At 45.6% G+C, this 25,949-nt stretch overlaps 1 protein-coding gene and 1 pseudogene across 2 annotated transcripts; one reads left to right on the top strand and one right to left on the bottom strand.

The window, feature by feature from the left end:
- The first annotated feature begins 562 nt into the window (after nucleotides 1-562).
- Nucleotides 563-25,929, top strand: RAD54L (RAD54 like). 2 transcript variants are annotated; one of them, XM_047869032.1, is made up of 19 exons: nucleotides 599-664; nucleotides 1,202-1,266; nucleotides 1,372-1,458; nucleotides 2,714-2,833; nucleotides 8,526-8,586; nucleotides 9,321-9,456; nucleotides 9,906-9,975; nucleotides 10,075-10,363; nucleotides 10,569-10,693; nucleotides 15,803-15,953; nucleotides 19,104-19,230; nucleotides 20,439-20,513; nucleotides 20,645-20,775; nucleotides 21,308-21,418; nucleotides 21,570-21,693; nucleotides 22,052-22,130; nucleotides 22,513-22,692; nucleotides 25,426-25,589; nucleotides 25,686-25,929. In XM_047869032.1, exons 2-19 carry the CDS (start codon nucleotides 1,264-1,266, stop codon nucleotides 25,894-25,896), a joined length of 2,244 nt encoding a protein of 747 aa, XP_047724988.1. In that variant the 5' UTR covers nucleotides 599-664; nucleotides 1,202-1,263; the 3' UTR covers nucleotides 25,897-25,929. The 2 variants fall into 2 exon arrangements, with proteins under 2 accessions (XP_047724989.1, XP_047724988.1); XM_047869033.1 differs by having other exon boundaries at nucleotides 563-1,266; nucleotides 21,603-21,693.
- Nucleotides 18,139-18,986, bottom strand: LOC125172877 (60S ribosomal protein L38-like; annotated as a pseudogene).
- Nucleotides 25,930-25,949: the final 20 nt, after the last annotated feature.

Raw genomic sequence — 25,949 nt, 5'->3', positions numbered from 1 at the left:
TGCAGAAACTGAAGTTTTGAGAGATTGAATCATTAAGTCTCTGGGATCAGGCCTGATTCCAAGAATCACACTTCCACCAACTTGATTTTGCCTAGCAAAGAAACAGCTTCCTTCAAGAAACCCCGGACCAAACAAATTACTTCCCCTGAAGGCTCTATCACTGCGGAGTAGACCTGGTAGGTAGTCCCGGCCGAGTGACTATCCCCATCCAGAGAGTGGGCGAGATCTGATTCCGACCCTGGACCACAACTCCAGGTCGAGCACAGGGGAAGTGCAGACACGTGCCATCTTTCATAATACCCAGCCTTCTGCCGACAGGGGGCAATTCCTCCGCAGTCCAGTCTGATGCAAATGTCACTTTATTTGCCTGCAAGCCCCGCTTGCTCCGCCCACCTCGCCCAACTGCGCACATCACTGTTGGCCCCGCCCGTCATCCCTAAGTCCCACCTCCTAGCAGGTCGGTTTAGTCTACTCTCCGGAGGAGTCTCGGCCCATCGGTGACCACAGCACTAGGCCCACCCCCTTCCTGGGGCCGCGAGCGCCGAACTCCTCGAACGCAGCCAATGGGTGATGCGGCGGCAGCACCGCGGGAGGTTCGATTCACTGGGCCTGGCGCGTCCGGAGAGTCCCTGCGGCTGTTAACGCGCGCTTTGCGAAGAGGAAGGTTAAGCCGGGCTCCCTGGGCCCGGATTTACTTCTGCGACTCTTTCCAGCTCTTCCTGGGATTCCCCTCCCAAGCCTGGGTGTTTTACCTGTTCTGCCTGGACCCCTGCTCGACCTCCCCTAGTCCTGGCCTGGCTTCCGCGCTCCAGACCTGGGAAAAACCCCTCCGCAGTCGAGCGCCTAGCCCTCCCCAGGCCTCAGCTTTTCACCCCAGCCCCTTTTCCCCTGGCCTGTGATTACTTTTCCTCCTCAACTACTGCCTGCCATCACGTCCACTTGGACCATTATCCCAGCTCTGCCGAATCCGGCACTCCATCTGCCTCCTCCCTCTATCCCAGACTTTTACTCACCTTTCCTTGGATACTTCCTCTTTGGTCTGCTCTCCCGCCTTGGCTAACTGGCGACCGACACTCTCACAGTTTGGGCTCAAACTCCAGCCCCTGGCTGGATTCCCTCCATCCACACGCCCTCTTTAATTAGCTCATGCTTTCAATAATACAGCAGCCCGCTTTAATCCGCCCTGCTTCTGCATTCCCAGCTGTTGGGTGCCTTTGATCTTTGGCTGATGGGTACTTGACATCTTATGATCCTGAGCCCAGGATGGTAAGTATGGGCATAAGGGAGACTGTGGGGAGCCTTGTGTCTGGGTCTAGTGGACTCAGGCTGCAGGATCTCTGGAGATGCTCAGTTTGCATTTTCCCCTTACAGAGGAAGAGCTTAGCTCCTAGCCAGCTGGCCAAGAGAAAACCGGAAGGCAGACCTGGTGATGAGGAAGATTGGCAGCCTAGGACAGTGGTGAGTACTCTACCCCACAGGGGTATAGGACAGGTGGGATGCAGGACTCTTTGGACAGAAAGGAATCCTGGACTTGGTTTCTGGGGTTACACGGAATGAAGCTGGTCACCTCCAGAAACCTCTTCAGTAAACTTTTAATGAGTGCTTACTTTGCATCATCAGGCATTGAACAAGATAAAATCTTTGTTCTCAAGGTGCTTACTAAAATCTAATATAGCCTCAATTTTTCTGATAGAAAAGGATATTTCAAAGCCAAAGAGTTGGGCTTGGGTTGGGCCTTTTGGCTTCCTTGGGGGAAAAAATGGCTCCCCAATAGCAACTAGCTGCCTGCTTTTTTTCCTCTTTGTCCCCTGCCCAATATCACAGAATAGTAGAATACTATAGGGCCTGCCTTAGGGTCCTGAGCTCACTTGGGCTTAGATTAGAGGAGTGGTGCCCTTCTAGTCCCTCCTAATACTCAAGTACAGTTTGATTTTGGTCTGGGTCCTGTGCTCTGTTGCCTGCTTTTGAGGCTTTCTGGGGTTGGCTGTGGGCAGGACCTATATAAATAAAAATTAACAGGATAATGTAGCATGTACTTCAGAGATAGAGAGGAGTTAAAGAAGGGCTTGGCCACTGGAACTTTGGAGGAAGGGATTAGCTAAGGAAGGTCTAGAAGACAATTTTGGGCAGGGGCTGTATGTGAGAGGGGAAGAGACCCTGTGTTTGTTTCAGGTGTGTCTCGTAGGATCATTGAAAGTTCAAGTACTTTTGGCAAGCTGCTACAGGCTTGCCTGATAGTTCCATGGGGTCTTGCTCTGTAGTTGCACCATTGCTGGTGTGCAGGAGGCTCCTCTACCTGTGAGGGACAAGGCTGCCCCTTGTTACTCACATGGGTCTCAGATTTGAATTTGGGGCGGCACTTCGTGCAGCTGGGTCATAAATGTTGCTGTTTGCGGCTGGTTGCTACTAAAAAATGCTTTCAGTGCTAGTGTCCTCACTGCCTTGGTGTGGGCTGACTGGCTCACTTCGTTCACTTCATCCAGTACCCTTCTTCAGATTGGACAAGTTCTGTAACCTCATTAACCTAAGGTTTTCTCACCTGCTAAATGAGTATAATAAATATTTATCATAGGATTACTGTGAAGATGATACACGATAATACATGTAAAGAGTTTAGCACAATGCCTGGCATTTAATAAGTGTGTTAAATGTAGTTGTCATTTTGGTAAACTCTGTGGTCTTCCAGATTTCACCTTTCCCAATACTCTTCTAGACTCCCAAGAAACAGAAATCCAACAGTGGGACCCAGAGCAAAGAGTGTTTCCTGTCGCCTTTTCGGAAACCTTTGACTCAACTAACGAATCGACCACCCAGTCTGGACAGTAGTCAACATGTAAGTCAGAATTGCTACCTGCTGGTAAATGTGTGTGCCCTGTGGAGGCACCTTTCTTGCTTTGTCTAGGGAGGCTTCTACTGTGGGTCCACCCACAGCCTCGAGGGCCTGGAAGAGTCCTGGCCTCTTGCCTTCTGAGATATGTTCCTGACTTGGAATCTCCCCTTGTTTAGAGCTATTTGGACACCAGATCTCAGGTGGCTCAGATTCCTGAGGAAAGGGAAGGCCATGGCAGGGTATTGGAACCACGATCCCCATGCCAGCTCAGTCTCTCACTCAGCCTAACTCACAGGTTTCATGTGTTTCCTATAGTAAAATCAAATGTAATCTTTACTATGACAGGTTCTGGACATTATCTCATGTAACTCATTTTTTAAGATGAGGAAACTGAGTCTCAGGGATTAAATAATGTGTCCCAAATTACAATTGCAGAGTAGTCAGAGCTGCTTAGTTTCACCAAAGCTTTTTCCACCAAACTTTCTGAGGACTGTTGTATTGAGCTCCGGCCTGGACCTCCAAAAATGTTTGGAATTTCTTAAGTGAATAAGTAATAAAGGTGTCTTTTATTATTCATAAAAAACCCTTTCAGCTACACCTGAGTTTATGTTAATGAGATTTCATTTGTAAAGTGCCTAACCTTGATGGCTGCTTGCTAGGGGAACCAACCCACCAGTGGCCAATGTTTAATCAATCATCCCTATGTAATGAAGCCTCCATAAAACCCCAAACGGTCATGGTTTGGAGAGCTTACGAATAGGTGAACAGGAACTCATCCATGTGCCAGGAAGTGGCACATCCCAAACTCCAGAGGGACAGAAGCTCCTGTGCGCAGGACCCTTCCAGACCTTGCTCTATGTATCTCTTCTGGCTGTTCATATCCTTTATTTTATTAAAAAAAATTTTTTTTAATGTTTGCTTATTTTTGAGAGAGTGTGCTCACGCGAGCCGTGGAGGGGCAGAGAGAGAGAGGGAGACACAGAATCCAAAGCAGGCTCTGAGCTGTCAGCATAGAGCTCGTCTCGGGGCTCAAACTCACGAACTGAACCATGAGACCATGACCTGAGCGGAAGTTGGATGCTTAACCAACTGAGCCACCCAGGCACCCCTGTTCATGTCCTTTAATAGCCTTTGTGATAAACTGGTAATCTAATGGGTAAACTTAGTTCCTGAGTTCTGTGAGCCACTCTAGAAAATTAATTAAACCCCAGGAGGGGGTTGGGACCCTCTGATCTAGAGCTTGTTGGTCAGAAGCACAGGGAGCAACCTGGATTTCGGATTGGTGTCTAAAGTGGTGGGAAGAGGCAGGCTTGTGAGACTGAGCCCCTAACGTGTGGGATCTGATGCTATCTCCAGGTAGGTAGTGTCAGAAATGAGTTAAGCTATAGGATACCCAGGTGGTGCTGAATAATTTCTTGTATATAGAAAACACATCTGGTGTCAAGTGAAGTACTGCGGTAGAATGGGGGAGACATACAGGAGTGTGTTTTTCCTTTACAGGGACGTTTTGGAGGAAAAATGGGAATATATAGTGGACATTAGTTATTTGTCCGTTCAGCAAACATTTTAAAACATTTTTATGTAATACTTGATAAATACAAAGGAATATGCATATAACATGTGAGATAAAAAACACCTGTGAACCCGCCATCCTGCACTAAAACATCAAAGTCATAATCCCTTTTCCCATCCTGAGAGGTAACCACTATCCTGAATTATCTTCATCATCCCTTGCTTTTGTGATAGTTATGTGTATATAATTCACTAAATAATACATTGTTTAATGGTTTACTGAGCCGTTAAAAATGGTATGTAGTTCTCTGGGACTTTTTTTTCTTTTAATTTTTAAAAATTTTAAAATATTTTTTTTTAATTTAGATTCAAGTTAGTTAACGTATAGTATTGGTTTCAGGAGTAGAATTTAGTGATTCATCACTTACATGCAACACCCAGTGCTCGTCCCAAAAAGTGCCCTCTTTAATGCCCATCACCCATTTAGTCCATCCCCCCACCCAGCACCCAGCCGGCAACCCTCAGTTCTCTATATTTAAGAGTCTCTTATGGTTTGCCTCCCTGTCTGTTTTAATCTTATTTTTCCTTCCCTTCCTATGGGACTCTTCATTCAGGATTCATTCAAGTTGTTCTATGTAAGCATATGACATAAGTGCAGGTGTAGTGGGAGTATACAACAGGGGTCTAACCACCTGGAGGTTGGTGAAGACTTGAATCTGAGGGGTAGGACGATTAGGTTGAGTCCTCAAGGATATGAGGAGTCAGCCAGGTGAAGAGAGTGGGAGGTGTTCTAGGTGTGTTCTAAAGGCAAAAGTGCCTCAGGCCCAGAAAAATCTTACAGTGCAGCCCTGGGGATGAGCACTTAGATGTGATGTGTTTTGAAGTCTGATAGGATATCTAGGTTTGGGGATAGTTGCAAGTATAGGTAGGTGTGGAGCCTAAGAGGAAGCTGGGGACTGGGAATAGATTTGGAATCCTTAGCATAGAGATGATATTTGACACCTCCAAAGTGTATTGGAGTGTCACAGTGAGTGTGCATTCAGGAGCTGAGAGACAATCCCTGAGCCCTGAGAAACACTGACTTTTAAGGGGGTTAAGCAGAGAAAGAAGAGCTCATTAGGGGGCTGAGCATGAAGTTCTGGGTCCTGACCTAGAGGTCAGAATAGTAGGAGAGTGGTGTCATGGAATTCAAAGGCAGAGAATATTTGAGAAGAAGGAGTGGCCAGCTTTATCTTCTACCAACATAAGGATAGGGACATGTCCACTGGAATTAAGGTCATGTAAGCCATTGGTGATCTTGGCCAGTCATTTCAGAGGAGTAGAAATGGCAGAAGATACCAGGATTGGAAGATTAGAAAAGGGAAGCAGACAATTTGTAGCAGTTTGAAAGGGAGGAGATAAGAGGTCAAAGGAATTTTTGTTTTTAAGATAGTTAAGCATGTTTTGAATGCTGGTGGGAAAGTGGTAGTAGAGAGGGAGAGGCTGAGATACAGGAAAGATCTAGCAGAACTGATTGAATCTCTCTGGAAGAGGGAAGCTTTGACCTTGGTGGGAAGGAGGGATACTCTTCCTCTTCTATCAGAAGGAAGGGATGGTATGAATTTTCAGTAACTAAATAAAGTGAGAGCATGCTCTCTCCCCTGCCTCTGTCAGTCTTACCAGACCAGATTTTCTGAAGCAGGCCATTGCAAGTCTTACAGGCTGTGCCCTCGTGTTTTTGGCCAGGGATGCTCATGCTAGTTCTCCCTGCAGTTCTCCCTGCGGACCCTATGGTTACTGGGTTTTATTGAAAGTCTTGCTTTTTAAATCTGTGCATAAGTTTTTGGCTACCCTGAGCCTCAAATCTAGCCTTCTGTATTGAACATATTGAAAAGAAGATTTCAGTTTTTTGGGGGTGCCTGGCTGGCTCAGTCAGTGGAGTGTGAGAATCTTAATATTGGGGTTGTAGTTTCATGCCCCACATTGGGACATTGAGTGTAGAGATTACTTTTAAAAAATCTCATTTCATTTCATTTCATTTCATTTCATTCATTTCATTTCATTATTTCATTTTTAGGGGGAGGTGCAAGTGAGTGAGGGGCAGAAAGAGAGAATCCCACAAGGGGCAGAGAGAGGGAGAGAAGCAGGGCTTGTGCTCACCCAAAGTGGGGCTCATGCTCACCCGAAGCGGTGTTTGAGCTCACCCGATGTGGGACTTAAAAAAAATCTTAGGGGAGTCTGGGTGGCTCAGTTGGTTAAGCATCCAACTTCGACTCAGGTCATGATCTCGCAGTTTGTGGGTTCAAGCCCCATGTTAGGCTCTGTGCTGACAGCTCAGAGCCTAGAGCCTGCTTTGGATTCTGTGTCTCTCCTTCTCTCTCTGCCCCTCCCCTGCTTGTGCTCTGGCTCTCAAAAATAAATGTAAAAAAAAATAAATAATTTTTTAAAAATCTTTGAAAAAATTGTTTTAGAATTGAAGCTAAATTAGAAAGGAAATTAGAGTCCATCTCCTTTTCCTCTCCTTTGAAGAGTAGCTTTTTGATAGCATTGTTCATATATGTTTCTCATTATCATTGCTATTCATAATTATAATAAGCATAGTCAATATGCTTATTATAGTCAATAAAAGATTTTATTCAGCTGCAAAGAAATATGCAATTAACAGAGAATTTGGGCCTTCCTCCAACCTTCCCTTGTCATGTTATTTAATGTGATGAAGTTCAGTTCTCCACATTCTTTTTCTGTCTTCCAGTAGATTGTCAAATGTGTTCATTACATTTTTCCTATTTAAAGTACACTGAGTTTCTAGAAATTTATGATCAGTATAGCAGTGGGTCAGAATAAAAAGGTAAAAAATTTCAGGGCAAGACAGGTGTGCTTTTTTCCCTATTAAACCTTTTTGTTTGAGGGGAGTATTTTTCATTATTTCTTTTTCCACTAATGTATTACCCATTAAAACTACCGTGAGGGGTTCTGGTTTTTCTCTTTGCTATCTTGGGTTTTAGCTCTTGTTTTGTTGAGGTTCACAGGCCATTGTAATTCCCCAGAGGGCTCAGGGACATTACACACACACACACACACACACACACACACACCCACACACACCCACACACACCCACCCACCCACACACACACACCCACCCACCCACCCACCCACCCCAGAACTTTAATGGGAGTTGTCAGAGTTGGCTCAGGGGCTGGTGCTATGGACTCTCCTACCTTCTCTCCCTATCTTCTCTCCTGCCCCAGCCTGACGTGGGTCTTGAACTCATGAACTGTGAGATCACCACCTCAGCCTAAACCAAGAGTTGGATGCTTAACCAACTGAGCCACCGTGGCACCCCTCTGGTGTTTTCTTCTTAAGGTGCTGCACCCTAGGGAATATTTAATTGTCCTCACTGACATGGCCTTTCATGAATGAATGGGTCTAAGCCTTGTGGTTGATTGAGGTTGGTTACTTGCCAGTGGCACTCTCCTCTCCCTGAGTATTTGTGTTCTAAATGTACTCTCCTCTCCCTGAGTATTTGTGGAATCTTATGTAAAGCCTCAAAGATGAAAGCTGTTGTATAAAACCTAATAACCTAATAAGGAACACATGTCCTTATGTTTTTTTTTCTTTTAAGTTTTTTTCTTTTAAGTTTTTTTTCTTTTAAGTTTTTATTTATTTTGAGAGAGAGCACATGCATGTAATCTGGGTAGAGACAGACAGAAAATCCCAAGCAGGCCCTGTGCTGACCAGGGGTAGGGTGGGGTGGGGGAGCTCAGTCTTATGGACCATGAGATCATGACCTGAGCCGAAATCCGGAGTCAGACGCTTAGGTGCTCAGGTGCCTAGGTGGCTCAGTTGGTTAAGCTTCAGACTTCAGCTTAGGTCATGATCTCCTGGTCCTTGAGTTCGAGCCCGCATCAGGCTCTCTGCTGACAACTCAGAGCCTGGAGCCTGCTTTGGATTCTGTGTCTCTCTCTCTCTGCCCTTTCCCCATGTGCACTGTCTCTCAAAATAAATAAGCATTAAAAAAGACGCTTAACTAACTGAGCCACCCATATGCCCCTCCTTATGTTCTAAATGCATCTGAGTGAGATGTAATCAAAATATAATACTCTGAATGTATTTATTATCTTTAAATTTTAGACTGCATTTGTAGAAATATTATCCCCAAACCTCTCCAACCAGTCCTGAATCCCTGTTTCTTTTTCTTTTTAGGAAGCCTTTATTCGAAGCATTTTGTCAAAGCCTTTTAAAATTCCCATTCCAAATTATCAAGGTAAAAATAGAGACTTTTCTATCTTTTGAATCAATCATGTGCAAATGTATGATGAAATGAATAGAGGAAAACCTCTGCTTCTGTAATACATACTTACTTTGGAATTGAAGATGCCAGCCCAGTGGTGTCTGTGTATGGAATGGCTCCAGAGGCTTGCATGAAGGCTGTGTTTGATAGTTTGAGCAAGGGCTGCCACACCTGACTGCCCCTCATCTCCTTGGTGGGGATGTGCCAGTGCTCAGGAATCTCCTGGTGGGCCCAGGTGGTTGATGGGCCCAGGCTTCATTCAGTCTGAGTAATTTCAGTAGCATCTTGTGTCTGAGGTTGGCTGTGTCTGAGACCTGGGTTCTACAGCATTTTCCCTGACCTTTGTAGAGCATATTATTGTGCTAAAACTGGGACTGGAGAGGGAGAAGGCCAACTTTGAAGGCCAACTTTCAAGAACCCTCCATTTTGAAAGGCCCTTTGGGTTCCACATCTTTCTAGGATTGACTTGAGATGAACAAGACCCAACCCTCCAGAAGTTTATAGTTAAATGGAAGAAACAAAATGGGGAAAAACTGATCTGAAGCAGGTTGGGATAATGGTCGGGTAGAGGTGCCCCACTGGGTTTGGAGAGGTTCTGGGAGAGAGAAGGTCGTATGCAAGCTTAAAGGTCATATGAAAGATAAGTATTTAAGCTGGGCGTGCTGATCTCAATATAGAGCCCCAGGTGACAGATTGTTGGTTTCTAGGTCCTCTGGGCTCTCGTGCATTGGGCCTCAAAAGGGCTGGGGTCCGCCGGGCCCTCCATGACCCCTTGGAAGAAGGTGCCTTGGTTCTGTATGAGCCTCCCCCTCTGAGTGCCCACGACCAGCTGAAGCTTGACAAGTATGTGCATTGGTATTTCTTGAACAGGTTTGGTTTTCTGTTAAGTGCACATACCTGGGAGGGCAGAGGGAATTTTGGTGTGACTTTTTTTTCCCCCTTGGGATTGGCATGCTTTCAGAGTGCTGTCATGACCACTGCATCATCCAGAGAGTGGGTAGGTGGGGAAGGAGAGTGTGTGGGGAAGAGCTTGTGGGCATGTCCAGTTGGTGGGGGTTCCTCACCCTTCCTGCCAAGCTTGCTCAAGGGAGCAGGAGGGATTGATGGCACAGGGAGCCCTCTCCTCACCTTCTAACTCCTGGAGCAAAATTTTGCTATGGTTTGATTATCAGGCTAAGAAGGTCTTCTCTTAGGCAGCTGCCTCTGGCCTCTAGATCAGCAGGACACAACTTCCTGAGGGTGTGGCCTTGCACATGTCTGAGCACTATATTTTCTTTGCTGTGTTTTCTCAGGGAAAAACTCCCTGTCCATGTGGTTGTTGATCCCATTCTCAGTAAGGTCTTACGGCCCCATCAGAGAGAGGTAAGGGGAGCTGGGGTAAAGAGGTATGAGATGGGAGGCTGTCATCCCTGGGGCTGCAGCAGTGTGGATCAAAGTGGCCTGAATGCTGTTATTCCCCAGGGAGTAAAGTTCCTGTGGGAGTGTGTCACCAGTCGGCGCATCCCTGGCAGCCACGGCTGTATCATGGCTGATGAGATGGGTCTGGGCAAGACGCTGCAGTGCATCACGTTGATGTGGACGCTTTTGCGCCAGAGTCCAGAGTGCAAACCGGAAATTGACAAGGCAGTGGTGGTGTCACCCTCCAGCCTAGTGAAGAACTGGTACAATGAAGTTGGGAAATGGCTTGCAGGGAGGATCCAACCTCTGGCCATTGATGGAGGCTCTAAGGACGAGATAGACCAAAAACTGGGTATGGAGCCTTAACTCTTCCATAGAGCTTGCTCGCTTCTGGTGTGTATGCTCACTGATGGCCAGTAGGTTGAGGGCACTGAGGGGGTGGAAGAGAATTCCATGGAAAATAATTGAAGTAGTTTCAGGCTAAATTAAAGAACCGTGAAACTTTTTTTGTTTAAGGTATTCTGAGATTTGTTCCCTTGACCTGTTTTCTGTTGTAGAAGGATTCATGAACCAGCGTGGAGCCCGAGTGCCTTCTCCCATCCTTATCATTTCCTATGAGACATTCCGCCTTCACGTTGGAATCCTCCAGAAAGGGAGTGTTGGACTGGTCATCTGTGATGAGGTACTTGCCTCTCAGCAGTCTGGGTGGTAGGAGGAAGTGTTGAAATCTCCTAATAACTGCCATCCAAAGGCTGTGCCAGTCACCAGGGAATATTAAGGACAGAGCTTGTTGCCTTAGAGGACGCAAGTGAGAGGGAGAGCCTTTGATACCAGCCTGCCAAAAGGGATTAAGCAGTGCTTGGAACTTGAGGAGGGTGAGGCACTGTGGGCTGTTTGGTTGCTTCCAGTCAGTATTCTTAGACTGAAGAAGGACTTTGAAGGATGAGAGGGATTTGGATAGGTGGAGACAGACTGTATAGTGTTTAAGGGAACAGGTTCTGGAGTCAGACTAGTTTTGTTTGTTTGTTTTTTAATATTTATTTTTGAGAGAGAGAGAGAGACATGGAGTGTGAGTGGGGGAGGGGCAGAGAGAGAGAGGGAGACACAGAATCTGAAGTGGGCTCCAGACTCTGAGGTGTCAGCACAGAGCCTGATGTGGGGCTCCAGCCCACAAGCTGTGAGATCATGACCTGAGCCAAAGTCAGACATTTAACCGGCTGAGCCATCCAGGCACCCCAAGAGTCAGACTTGTTTTCAAATTCTAGCTCTTCTACTTACCAGTAAAATGACGTCGGACAAGTTACTTAACCACCCGAGCCTCTATTTTCACGTCAGTAAAATGGGCTTATAATATTTGTTTCATGGGTTATTGTGAGGGTTAAATGAGGTGAATGAGGGAAAGCTCTTACCAAGTGCCTGGTATGTCCTAAGACTTTGGTAAAGGTCACAGAACTCTGTTTTTTTATTCTAGGCTGGGGGAATGCATATGAACAGAAGCACAGAGGTAGGAAAGTCCAGTGTGGACAGTCCATACACCTTACACCAGTCCATATTGACTCGCTGGGACAGAGGGAAATGTGGCAGTAGTTACTTACTAGCTTTTTCCACCACTATGCATGAATGGTGGTAATGATGCTACTACTTAGAAAGGAATGAGGGTGGTGGGAGCTTCCCAGTATAAAGAATTTTCCAGGGGCACCTGGGTAGCTCATTCAGTTAAGAGTCCAACTCTTGGTTTCCGCTCAGGTCATGATCTCATGGTTTGTGGGTTTGAGCCCCGCGTTGGGCTCTGCGCTGACAGTGCAGAGCCTGCTTAAGATTCTCTCTCTCCCTCTCTCTGCCCCTCCCCCCTGCTCGCGCTTTCAAGGTCTCTCTCAAAATAAATAAACTTAAAAAATGAATTTTCCAGGTTTTCAGGGTGCTTGGCTACCCTGAGGCTGCTACCATTATTTGTACCTCTTGGGAAGAATTAAGGCCACCTTGCACACCCCTGGGTCTTTAGTGGAGATGTGGCTGAAAGACTTGGCCCCCATTTGTCAACTGATTGGGAAGCTTGACTGTGCTCTGGGAATTGTAGGTTATTAGCTCAGTATCCGAGGGACTTTTGGGACAGGACAGAGAAGAAAGGCTTACTTTTGGGATGCCATGCTTGCTACTTATAAGCTCTTTCCCAATTAGGCTTTTGTCCAAGAGTTAGTCATTGTTGGGCAAGTGTGCCAACTTCTGATACCTTGATGGGCTGTTCTTGTAAGAGTAAAGGATATAGGAGGTTGAGGTAGGTTTTATGTGTGATAAACCCTATGAAGCTCAGGGTCCTAGCCCATCTGGATTTTATTCTGCTCTGTAGTGTTTTCTTTCTCATTCTCTCTTGTTTTCTGAGCTGACTCTGCAGGGCAGAAAGGACCAGGCTGCTGCTTGTCACACTTAGCATCCTGGCCTGCCTTTTTACTCATCTACCTTTTATTTGTCAGCAGTTTGTCAATTGTCAGAGACCTGAGGAAGCCAGTCCTGGAAGACTGCCTACTCTAGGAGGAGTTTGTCCTGTTCATACCCACAACTTCCTTCTAGCTGATGGGTCTTTCTGGAACACAGAAGTGCTGCGTAATAACTCTGTGTACAAAATCTTTGATCCCTCATAGTAACCTGAGCTAGGTTACTCAGGTTACTCAGGTTACTAGGGCAAGTCAGAAGACATGGGGTCAGCCTTGGTGTTGCCACTTGTAAGCACAATGCAGAAGAGACTGCTCAGAGACTCAGTGACTTCTGTACAGTGGATGGCACAGGGTATACCTGAAAGGGACACGATCCTGATCAAGAGAGATCTATGGAAGCATTTTGGAAAGTGTATGAATAGGTGAGGGATTGACATCATTGTCATCTCCGTTTTGGAGGTTAGGAGTGCAGTGACTTGCCTAGGGTTTCCCCTGTGAGGACCTAGTGAGCTGGGACTTGAATTCAGGCCTGGGGTTTTAAGACTGGGCTCTTATCCCTTAGTGCCTTGGATATAATCCAAAATGTGGTATAGGAAGCTTGGCTTAGGTATGGAAAGACTGGCCCTTTTGTCTTTAAAAAGGATAAACGGAGAACTCTGCCAGAACAGAAATTCAGCAGCAGCTTATTAATAAGAGCTCTGACAGCTTTTCATCTGGCCAAATATTTGATTTGCTGAGATGCCAGAGTTTGGGTCTTATTTTTATTATTTTTTTAAAATTTTATTTTTAAGCAATCTCTAACACGGGGGCTCAAACTGAGGACTCTGAGATCAAGAGTAGCATACTCTTCCGACTGAGCCAGCCAGGCAACCCAGAGAGTTTGGGTTTTAAATCTGTGGGTGATGGTGGGAGGAGCTGGGTCTGGAGCTGGGGTGTTCCCATAGGGAGCTGGTATTGGCTTTCACTTCCACAGAGACCCACAGGGATAGTGTGTCAGCCCAGTTCATTTGTTGGATTATTTATTAAGTGCCTGTCATGCATCAGGCCCTGGGAATCCCATTGATATCTGCCCTCAGGGAGCTTCAGTTTAGAGGGACCCAATTGTTGACCCCTATTTCCCTAGGGTATTTTTTGGGTTTTTCTGTTTGTTAAAAAAAAATTTTTTTTAATGTTTATTTTTGAGAGAGAGAGAGAGAGCACAAGCAGGAGAAGGGCAGAGAGAGAGGGAGACAAGAATCCAACGCAGGCTCCAGGCTCTGAGCTGTCAGCACAGAGCCCTACGTGGGGCTTGAACCCAAGAACCGCAAGATCATGACATAAGCCAAAGTTGAACGTTTAACTGACTGAGCCACCCAGGTGCCCTTCCCTGGGGTCTTTTGGGGAATTTCCTCACAAGCTTCAAGTTTTATTTCCCTCTTTGACTCCAAAGTCTCAGCCTTCTGTTTTCAGGACTAGTGCTTGGAGCCTCTAATCATTTTTTATTTTTTTGTTTGTTTTGGATATCTTAAAAATTATTTTAATTGAAATGTAATTGACATGACATTGTATTAGTCTTAAGTATACAACATCCAGTCATTTTTAAAGATTAAAACTCTATGTCTAATTCTTCTTTAATAGTAACGTTGGTTATTCTTTCATTTAGCAAACATTTACTGAGCAGTTCTCTGTGGGGGACTCTGTCATGTACACCAAGTTATATAAAGGCAAATCTGACATGGTCTCTGTTTGAAGAAGTTCCTGTCTAGGTGAGGAGATTGAGTACATACAGTAGAGTATGATTAGTACTCTGTGTAGCAGTAGACGAGAGGCAGAGTAGTACAGTGCCCAGATTTTGGAATCACACAGACCTGAGTTCAAATCCTAGTTCTGCTACTTCCTTAAAAAAATTGTTTTATGTTTATTCATTTTTGAAAGACAGCACAAGCAGGGGTGGGGCAGAGAGGGAGGGGGCACAGAATCCGAAGCAGGCTGCAGGCTCTGAGCTGCCAGCACAGAGCCCGATGTGGGGCTTGAACTTATGAACCGCGAGATCATGACCTGAGCCGAAGTCAGACACTCAACCGACTGAGCCGCCCAGGCACCCCCTAGTTCTGCTACTTTTTACCAGTGTGGGATTTTGGTGTGTTCACCTTTCTGAACTTCATTTTCTCTAAAATAGGTATTACAATTCCCACTCATCTAATTGTTATCTGGATTATAGAAGAGAATATACAGGAAGTGCTGCTTATTAGTCCAGTGCCTGGCACTTGGAAAAGATTTAGTAAACAGCTATTATGTACAGAGTGCCATAGGAGCATGGAAGTGGGAGACACCAACAGCTTGGGGTCAGTGAGGAGGGCTTTGCATCGGAGGTGACATTGAGGAATTTGCCTGTGGGAGAGAATTCTGGGCAGAGGAATGGCATGGGCAAAGAGACCTAAGGAACTCCAACATTAGGAGTGAGGAGGAGTTATGGCTTCCTGGACTAAGACGAGCTGTGAAGACTTGTCAGAGAAGTTAGCTGGGGTCTTACTGAGAAATGCTAAACTAATGAGCTTGGACTTGATCCTAGACACAGGAGGGTCAGTAGAGGGTCTGTGTTTAATTTCATCGTACAAGGCTGGCCAGAGGGAGCATGCTGACTTGTTTCTCCATTCTTTCATTGGTGGTTGCATTTGGGGCTGAAATGGGGACTGTGGACAGAACAGGCGCAGGCTTGATCTTGCCCATGTGATTCTTAGGGAAAGAGGGAAGATGATAGGGTCCTTTACCACTTCCTTGAAAAGGGCTTAAAAGAGAGAAGTAACAGGGTGTGTATGAAGGATGGGTGACGAATTGGGGAAGAGATACAAAGGGAGGAAGAGAGGCTCTTAGGATTCTGCAGGGAGCGGGAAGAAGGAGCCTGGGCCAAGTCCAGAGGGACTTGGGCTCTGACAACCCAGACATGGCCTGTAAACCAATCCAGAAAGCATCTGGCTCAGGAGGTGTTCTGGGTTGGTTTGGCTAGTGGGAAGGGAGGATTCCCTGAAAGCATGGGTCACTAATGTGGCTGAATGTCTCTGAAGAGGATAGGCAGGCTGCTAGGGCTCTGGAGGTTAGGGCAGGGAAAAGGAGGTGAGGTAATAATCCAGGGAATTGTTGTCTTATGGATGGATGTAACACTAGTGGTCTGGAAACTGAAGGTCTGTCTCTTGAACATGACATTTCTCCGTAAGCAAGCAGGTAGGTTCTCATTCTTGCTGTGCCCTGCCCAGTTCCTAAGGCCCCAGAACTTGTAATGTTTGATTCCTCTTTCCTCTTTTCCTGTCTACACAAGACTTTGCTATCATTAGGGATGCCTTTTCATGCCCAGGCCTAAGTGAGAATTAATTTCCTTGCAGGGACACAGACTTAAGAACTCTGAGAATCAGACTTACCAGGCCCTGGACAGCTTGAACACCAGCCGGCGGGTGCTTATCTCTGGGACCCCCATCCAGAATGATCTCCTTGAGTATTTCAGCTTGGTACATTTTGTTAATTCGGGCATTCTAGGTAAGATTCCAGCCTTGTCTGCTACATTGGAGAGGAACCTTGCCTTGGCCTTGGGAGTATAACTCTAGCTGAAGAGAGAAAGGAGAGAATGCTAGTTATAACACGTGGGTCACTAGTCACTCTTGTAGGAAGGCTTCTCTTGTCAGGGAGTAGCAAAGCCATTGGGAGACCGTGGTTCTGCTGAACAGCTCAGCAAGGACCACTGTAGCCATTTTTCCAGTACAGAGGTAGCAGGGGCTATGCACAGTATGGTGTCACTATGAGCTGGGGGTGGAAACACTACCCCTAGGCATTTTTGCTCATTGCATTGTACCTGCCTTATAAGAGCTTTGGCCTCAGAACAGACTGTCTTGGGCTGTTTTGTTCTAAACTACTTTTTAGTGTACAATTCAGTGTCCTGAAATATACTTACATTGTTGTGCAAATATCACCACCATCCATCTCCAGAACTTTTTTCATCTTTCAGAACTGAAACTCTACCCATTAAATAATAACTCCCCATGTCCCATCCCCCCTCACCTCCCAGCCTCTGGAAACCACAGGTGGACAGTTCTTGCGCTTAAATATCTATGGGAGGATGTCTTAGTGCCACCTCAACTTGCTGTTGCTCAGGAAGATGGCTTTAGGCAAGAACCAGCTAAGCAGTAGAATTTTCATGTGAACACATTTGTGTAACCACTATCAGATCAATTACTGCCACCATCTCAGTGACACCCCCTTCTAATCATTATTCTCACCTTTTCCCCCAGAAATCTCTTCTGACTCAAGATTGGTTTGTCCTATTTTTGAACTTTTGTAAATGGAATAATACAGTATTCCTTGGCATCTAGTTTCTTTTTGTTCATTATGTTTGTGAGATCAGTCCATGTTGTGCAGTAGTTTGTTTTCTTGTTTGTGTATTTCATTTTCATGAATATACCAGGCTTTATCTGTTCTGTTGGACAGTTGAGTTTCCAGTTTTTTATTCTTTTGAATAATGATGTAAACGTTTTTGTACATGTCTTTACCTGAGCATAGTATGCATTTCTGTTGTGTACATATGCATTCTCTGTCCTATGAGTGGATTTCTGGGGTATGCATGTGTTTAGTTCATGTGTTATGCATGTATTCAGCTCTAGTAGATACTCTGGCTTTCTTTCCAAAGTGTGCCAGAAGTGTATGAGAATTCTAGTGTCTCTACATGAGGGGTCAGTAAATTTTTTCTTAAAGGGATAGGTAGTATTTTAGGTTTGCAGGCCTGTCTCTGTTACAACTACTCATTTCATACTGTAGTATGAAAGCAGCCATAAAGTATAAATGAATGGGCATGGTTGTGTTCTAATAAAACTTTATTTACAGAAACATGTGGCTGACCCATGGCTGTAGTTAGCTCACCTCTACTCTATACCATGACTAATATTTATCTTAAGAAAAATTTTTTCTGCCCTCCCTGCCCTCACCATGGACTTGTCAGGGCACTGATGAGCCGAACTTCAGGGCCACATGGGAGCCAGTCTGTGATGCACTCTGAGGGGAGGGGCCTCGTGCCTGCATTGAACCCGGTGAGGGCCCTGGTGGCTGACGTTTGTCTCCTGTTTGTAAAGCTCAGGTGTCTCTCGAGTCCTTGCACCAGGCAAGGAGAAAAATTAAAGATTTGGGGTTCCCCCCCCAATTTTTTTTTAATTTTAGTAATTCTAGTGGGTGTTTAGTGATACCTTATTGTGTTTACCTAATGTTTAATAAAGTTGAATACCTTTTAATATGTTTATTGGCCATTTAGAGATCCTCATATGTGAGATAACCTGCCCTTTTTATTCCTGGCCAAGAGAAAAATGTACCCATTAAACAAGTATTTCCTATCTTTCCTTAACCTCAAACTCTGGCAACCACCAATCTTCTTTCTATCTCTATGAATTTGTCTATTCTGGACAGTTCATATAAATGGAATTCTACAATATGTTACCTTTTGTGTTGATTTCTTTTACTTAGTATAATATTTCAACTGCATTGTAGCATGTATCATACATGCTACTTCATCTCTTACGAGCAGCATATAGATGGGCTTTAAAAAAAAAAAAGACCAGTCTGACAATTGTATGGTCTTTTAATTGGATTATTTGGTCCATTTATATATAATGTAATTAGTTATATATTTGAGTTTTAACCTACTTGGCCTTTCAAGTCTCCACTGCTTTGGTTAGCTTTCTGATCCATTCAAATAGAAATTGCCTATAATTTGTTCAGCTTTGTTCTTGGCAGGAAGGTGGTTTGTAACAAAGCAGTCTGTCATTATTGGCAGTGGGATAATCATTCTGTTTTTGTTTTTGTTTTTTTTAATTAAAAATTTTAATACAGTTCTAATCAGTGTGCCAGGTTCATTTCACCTCCTTCACTGCCAGACCTGGAGGTAGGGATTGCTTCAGTTTCTCTGCCTTTTTTTTTTTGTGATGACCAAGCTGCATGAAACTTTCACCTTCACATTATCCTTATGTTTTCCTTATGTTTTCAATTTTTTAAGAAGGAAGTTGATACAATATTTTTTTTGTTTTGTTTTTTGTTTATTTTTGAGAGAGAGAGTGCCAGAGTGGCAAAGAGAGGGAGACACGGACTCTGAAGGAGTCTCCAGGCTCTGAGCTGTCCACGCAGAGTCCCATGAAGGGTTTGAACCCCTGAACCATGAGATCATGACCTGAACTGAAGTTGGAAGCTTAACCAACTGAGCCATCCAGGCACCCTTTTTTTTTTTTTTTTTTTTTTTTTTTTGCTTGAGAAAGAGAATCCCATGAGGGGCAGAGAGGGAGAGGGAGAGAGAGAGAAGCAGGGTTTGAGCTCACCCAAAGTGGCACTCGAGTTCACCTAATGTAGAACTCAAACTCACAAACTGTGACATCATGACCTGAGCTGAAGTCAGATGCTTAATGACTGAGCCACCCAAGCGCCCTTACGTTTCTTGATCTTGGCAGATTTGGCATCCTTTCATTTGGCTGTGAGCAAAAAGTCCTTGATTTCTTCAATTTTGTGAGGCCTGGCTAGGAGGGGTGCCGGGGAACACATGGCAAAAAGAGCAAGTGGCTAGAAGTGGGATGTAAAAGAGCGAGACTCCCCTACCTTTTTTTTTTTTTTTTTTTTTTTTAATGTAGTATTTTATTTTTCCCTTCTCTCTTGTCTTAGGAACTGCCCATGAGTTCAAGAAGCATTTTGAGTTGCCAATTTTGAAGAGTCGAGATGCAGCTGCCAGTGAGGCCGACAGGCAGCTAGGAGAAGAGCGGCTACGGGAGCTCACCAGCATTGTGAATAGGTAATAGCGGGGTGGGTGCTGGGCTAGGCAGCAGCACCTTTTTTTTTTTTTTTTAAGTGTTTATTTTGAGAGAGAGAGAGGGAGAGACAGAATCCCAGGCAGGTTCTGCACTGTCAGCACAGAGCCCAACGTGGGGCTCAGACTCATGAACCATGAGATCATGACCTGGGTCAAGACCGAGAGTTGGACACTTAACCGACTGAGCCACCCAGGTGCCCCAGCAGCACCTTTCTTTGGGATTTTCCCCCAAGTTAAGTTATCAGAATTGCCTACTAAACTATCCAAGTCCAATCCTTTGGTGCTTTGGCCCATGAGGCTGGGAAGGGAGTGGGATCTGTGCCCTGACTATAGCCACTGAATAAATGGAGAGGTCTTGCAAGCCAAGTCCCTGCTTTCTTCCTGGCCTGGACCCTGTGGTCTGGCTTTGGGCTGCTTAGCATCCTGCTGAGGAAGCTCTTCTCTGATGCTGGTCTCCCTGAACAGAATATCCCTTGGAGCATTGTTAATACTTCAGAAGCTTCCTGTCAGTCAGTCTTAGACCTAAAGCACCAGGCTTCCCTTCTCAGACCCCATAGTCTTCTGTGACAGGTAGAAATAGATCTGACTGATGGGTGTGGCTCCCAGACTAAGAGGGCTTTTCCATAGGGTCCACATAATCCAAAAGGCAAGTACATTTTAGATTCCCTGTTGTAGGTAATACACTTGATTTATATCCTGGAGTCCCGCCCTCTCTCCCTCCCAATTTTCGATGGCAGGAAGGAGAGTCACTATATTCTTAGGAGCTGTTCCTTAGGTGTCTGATCCCTGTCCTTCCTGGTCAGCCAGGAGGTATGGGCTTAATTTCATTGAACCTTGGGCCCTGTGGTATTTGGACAAGTGCAAGTAGAAACTCCTCTAAGGACTTGGTGGTTTGCAGCTTCCTTCTCCTGTCTGAGCACCAGGCTTAATGGGAGATCTTGGCCTTCTCTCGAAGACTAGCTAAACTTTTGAAGAGGAAGAGTTGTCACTGTAAGCTAGACTGTTCGAAAGAGTCTCTGTGCCCATGACTGAGACCCTGATAAAGATTTCTTTGCCATAGAGCTGATGTGTCTCTGACATTTGATTCTACAAAAGAGACAGTCTTTTGGGTTCTTTGGGTGGTAGCTTTTATTCTAGTAGTTAGCAGGGCATTTTTACCAGCCTCTTGCCTTTTTATCTTCTCTCCCCAGGTGCCTGATACGGAGGACCTCTGATATCCTTTCTAAATATCTGCCTGTGAAAATTGAGCAGGTGGTTTGTTGTAGGTACTGAACTCAACTGAGGGGTGTAGAGTGTGTAAAAACTCAGCCCTTGAGTCATGGCTGGGCTCTCACAGTATTCTCAGGGCAGAGGTGTCGTCCAGCCTTTCCCACTAACCCAGCTACCCTTTTTTCAGGCTGACATCCCTTCAGACTGAGTTATACAAGAAGTTTCTGAGACAGGCCAAGCCAGCAGAAGAGTTGCGTGAGGGAAAGATGAGTGTGTCTTCCCTTTCTTCCATCACCTTGCTAAAGAAGCTTTGTAATCGTGAGTTGGGTCCATGTCCTGGGGTCCTCTGAGAGAGTAAGCAAGGAAGGCTAGGCTCCTGTAAGGTCCAGCCACCTTGACCAAAACTTGTCTAGAGTCCTCATAAAGGCCACCTGTGATTCCAGCTCTCCCCAAGGCATGAACCCTACATTTTGTACTCCATACCAGACCCTTTGCTTTGGAAAAGTTTGCTTACCCTTTGCCCAGCCCATGCTTGATGCTTGGGAGTATATGGGACTTGTGAGTACATGGGAGTATGCACGCACACCTGTGCATATAAAATGTTGGACAGGAGGAAAAATAACAAATCTTGCCCTCTGTGGTATAGTTCCCTTCTTGCTGGGAGAACACACTAGTAAGCAAGGTGGTCCTAGATGGAACTGACTGCAAACTAGGAATTGGAACCTGGTAAGTCTGGTGCTGAGGAAGGTCTGCTGGGTAGGCTTCTAGAGGAGATTCCAATGAGCATCGAAGTGGAAACTGGAAAGCACTGTAGCTGGCATTAGGGTTTTGTTTTTGTTGTTGTTTTCAGATCCAGCTCTAATCTATGACAAGTGTGTGGAAGAGGAGGGTGGCTTTGAAGGTGCCTTGGAAGTATTCCCCCCTGGTTATAGCTCCAAGGCTCTAGAGCCCCAGCTATCAGGTAAGCCAGTCTTTGGGCTCCTCTGGGAGGAAAGGTGCGAAATTGTCTCTTTGTGCTAGATGTATCCTTACCTCAAGGCATGATATCAAAAGTAAGAATCCTGGGCCATGGGGATGGCCTGTTGGGAGCTAATGGTTGATGATTTCCCCAGGTAAGATGCTGGTCCTTGATTACATTCTGGCAGTGACCCGAAGCCGCAGCAGTGACAAAGTAGTGCTGGTGTCCAATTACACTCAGACATTGGACCTCTTTGAGAAGCTCTGCCGGGCTCGAAGGTAGGGAAGAGTCAAATCAGTTTGCCAAAGGAGTGCCTCCCCTACCGTCCCCCTAGGAAGAGTAGATGGTAGGTGTTCTGATTGGTGGATATGGGCAAGAAATGGGTGCAGGGGGGACTTCCCAGAAAATATCTGTTCTCTTACTGTGATGATCCTGACTCCATCTCCAAGCAGAATAGCCCCTGGCCCTTCAGGTACTTCCAGAGGACAGAGTCCTAGCCCTTAGTCCCCTGCCTCTCCCTTTGGGAGTTTAGGCCCTCAGGCTCTACATGAGTAGCCTCAAGCCTGGTTAGTTCAAGTCCTTCAGTAGCAAGCCTCTGCTTCCTTCTTGGGTTTTGATGTTTGAATTCCCCTTCAGGTACTTGTATGTCCGCTTGGATGGCACAATGTCCATTAAGAAGCGAGCCAAGATTGTAGAGCGCTTCAACAATCCATTGGTAAATGTACAGCCCGTTTCCATACTACCAATGCAGTAACATCTGAATCAGTGGTTGATAGAGAAACTAGATGGGTGCTCTGCTTTAGGGTCTCGGTCTCTCTCTCTCTCTCTCTCTCTCTCTCTCTCTCTCTCTCTCTCTCTCCCCCTCTCCCTCTCTCCCTCTCTCTCTCTCCCCCCCCCCCCCCCCCCCCCCCCGCCCTTGGTGGGTGTGGTGGAATTAGCCTGGTTGGTGATGGTGGAGCTGGGAAATTGGTAGGCAAATTGGTGGTCCTCACAGCATAAGAGTACAGATGTATGAGAGAGAGAACTGTTGGCTGGACTGAATAGGATTCCAGTTCAGGCTGCAAGAGGTTCTTTTCTCCTGCTTCCTTTCTTTCCAGAGCCCTGACTTTGTCTTCATGCTGAGCAGCAAAGCTGGGGGTTGTGGCCTCAATCTCATTGGAGCAAACCGACTGGTCATGTTTGACCCTGACTGGAACCCGGCTAATGATGAACAAGCCATGGCCCGGGTCTGGCGTGATGGTCAAAAGAAGACCTGCTACATCTATCGCCTGCTATCTGTAAGGATGATGACAGTGGTCAGAGTAGGGGTGGGTCGTGAAAAAGACCTTTAGGACCATCTTGGGTTTTTTCTCAGTACCTGTTTTGCCTCTGCCTCTAGCAGTGGCCAATCTATGGGCTTAGCCAGACCCCTGTATTTTTCTGTTCTTTCTCCCTCTCTCCACCCCATTCCTTCAAAACCTATGCCTCCTGATACCTGTTCAGTGGTTGACAAACTCCCCTGTGGCCTCATCTCTTCACAGGACACCTGCTTTCCCTCATACCTTGATTTCTACTGTGCACTTGCCTTGTAATCTTCTCATACTCCATGTGTCCCCTGGGACTAAGAAGTAGTATTGGCATTCTCCCAAGTTCTCAGTGATCAATCATACAGACTGTAGTTCTCTTTTAAAGCTCATGTTCTCTGACTTGACTACTCTCTTTTCTTCCTCGTCACTGTCATCTACCCTATGCTAGTTTCCTAATTCATTGATGACTTTGGATACCAGCCTAGTCTAGTCCTTCATTTCTTCCCCAAATTCAGATATCATCTTGACTTCAAGGACTATGCAGTTATCTAGCACTCTGGCTTCCATGTTTCCTTGACCTCATCTCTAGTGACCAGTTCAACTCCTTCCCATTTAGTTACTCCCAAGGCCACACTCTGGAACTTTAGTAATGCCAAAACTATACACAGTACCCAAAACTATCATTCTATTCTCAACTTCCTGTCCTTCCAGTTTTCTCATATCTCCTATATCTGCTTTAGCCTAAATGTCCCTAGTACCTCACCTTTCCCCCAGTCTGGCTTCACTTCTCTTTGTTTGGCCTGATTCCTACTGTGCATCCTTTCAGTCACTCTTTCTGTAATACTCCAGTTGGATCACTACAACTGTTCTCAAGTTCTGCACCAGATAAAATTTGCGGGTGTAGATTAGCACTACCACAAATTCACATATTCCATTTTGGGCTGGGCTGTATCTCGTTTCTTTCAACAGCCACTTCAAGCCTTCACCACTTCCCTCAAGTTTCTTACCTAACCCTGTCTCTCATTCTTTTTGCAGAGACCTTGTCTTCTGCTTCACAGAAAAAAATGTAGGCTACCAGGCTTGAGTTCTCTTACCTGTCTTTTGTGTATCTCTAGACCTGCCCTTCCCTTCCCATCTCAGAGGAAGATAATTTCCTTCTTTGAGCTTCATCATTCCAGCTCTGCCCTGGATTGTTTTCCTTCTTTCTTAGTTGATTAAGGTCTCTCTTATTTACCTAAGTCTATAAACATGCTGAGCTAGCTCTCACCATTTAACTCTCTGTCCTATTGTAGCCACTACCTTGGGTTACTTTCCATGCGTTCACCGTCACATTTTTCCAAAGCCTACAGATTAACTTCACTTCCTTATCTTCTATTCACTCATCAGACCGCTTTTGAACTTGCTTTTGAATGTAATATTGGCTTCCTAATTGCCAGAACAAGAAACTCTTGATTTTTCCTCTGTGTATCTGACACTGTTGACTGCTAGTCTTTAAAATTCTATTCTCTTTGGAAATTCCACTCTGGTTTTCCTATCTCTGTGATTACTCATTATATTGACAAATCTCTAAATGTTTAGCCAAGATCTCTTACCTGAGTTTTAGACCCATATTTCCATCACCTATTGTACATTTCCACTTGTATGTCTCATGAACACTTTAGATGCAAGGTGACTAAATTCATTTCCTTTCTGAATTTTGTCATTTAATGGCTCCATTATCCAACCAACCCAAATCTGGGTATCATCCTACTGGACCATTCCCTGTCTCCTAACAACAAATCACTATTTGTCTTCTGGCAATTTCCTTATCTAACCTTCCTCTTTACCCTGTGCTAAAGTCACAGTTCTCTTTCACTTGGATACTGCAGCAGCTTCCTAATGCTTTACCTTTGGTCTTAACCTGTTCTTCACATATTGCTTCCAGAATGAACTTTCCAAAAATCCTGATTTTGCTTTTCGTCACTTGCAGGACAAGGCAAAGCTCTTTCAGCCTGGCATCCATATTTCTCCGGTATGGCCTCTGCTGACTTACTCAGTCCCAGCTCTTACTACACTCCCACCATCCTCAAGACAGGCTCAACTCCTCAGTCCTCCAGTAGGCCAGGCTTATGCCTTTGTCCTATGTGGGGCCTATGAGCTTTCCTTCTCTCTTCCCTTGTAAACCATCTATTCATTTTTTACGATTCAACTCAAGGATCATCTTTACTTCAAGCTTTTCATCATTTTCCCCCTCTACTACCCCTGTTGTGGGCCCTTGGGAAACCTATGCAGGTTTCTGTTATTGTGCCAATTAGTTTATGTGTCTCTCCCAGAAGCCTAGGAGTTCAGGAATAAGGATCATATTTAATTCTTCTTTGTATCCTAGTGTTGGCACAGAGCCAGGCATAGGATACCCAAATGATATTTGTTGAGTATGAGAGGCCTGGGCTTGGTGTGGAGGTCTGGTGAAGCTGCTGCAAACCTCAGCTCACTGAAGGAATTTAGCCAAGACATGAAACCCTCCATTCGTACAGAAAATATCCTGGGTGAGCAGTGGCTACAAGTCATGTTCCCAAGAGACAGATTGGGAAAATGGGCTCAGCTGAGCAGATGTGTTGCTATAGGACTTTTACTTCTCATTCATTTCCCCTTCTCTTGGGTGGCTATAGTTTCAACCCCTGGGTTTTCCTGCCCCCTATGTTTGGGAATGACTTAGCTGTACATCCTTGGGCGCCCCCACCCCAGGCAGGAACCATTGAGGAGAAGATCTTTCAGCGCCAGAGCCACAAGAAGGCACTGAGCAGCTGTGTGGTGGATGAGGAACAGGATGTGGAGCGGCACTTCTCTCTCGGCGAGTTGAAGGAGCTGTTTACCCTGGATGAGGCTAGCCTCAGTGACACACATGACAGGTGGGTGGGGTGCCCTTGCTGGCCATTACTTCTGAACTCCCTGCACAGCATGGAGACGGGCTCTATAGTTACCATGGCTCTGTCCTCTGCCTCCAGGTTGCGCTGCTGCCGCTGTGTCAACAATCACCAGGTCCGGCCACCCCCTGATGGTTCTGACTGCACCTCAGACCTGGCTCAGTGGAACCATAACACTGATAAACGGGGGCTTAAGGATGAGGTACTCCAGGCCGCCTGGGATGCTGCCTCCACAGCCATCACATTTGTCTTCCACCAACAGTCTCATGAGGAGCAGCGGGGTCTCCACTGATAACCAGCTGGTCTGGGTGTAGCTGTTAGAGGAAGGAGACAGGGAAAGGGGGC

This window comes from Prionailurus viverrinus, chromosome C1 (genome assembly GCF_022837055.1).
Source record: "Prionailurus viverrinus isolate Anna chromosome C1, UM_Priviv_1.0, whole genome shotgun sequence".
Classification (NCBI taxonomy): Eukaryota; Metazoa; Chordata; class Mammalia; order Carnivora; family Felidae; genus Prionailurus; species Prionailurus viverrinus.
The sequence above is the reverse complement of the archived record's forward strand: the minus strand, read 5'-3'. Positions and strand labels throughout refer to the sequence as shown.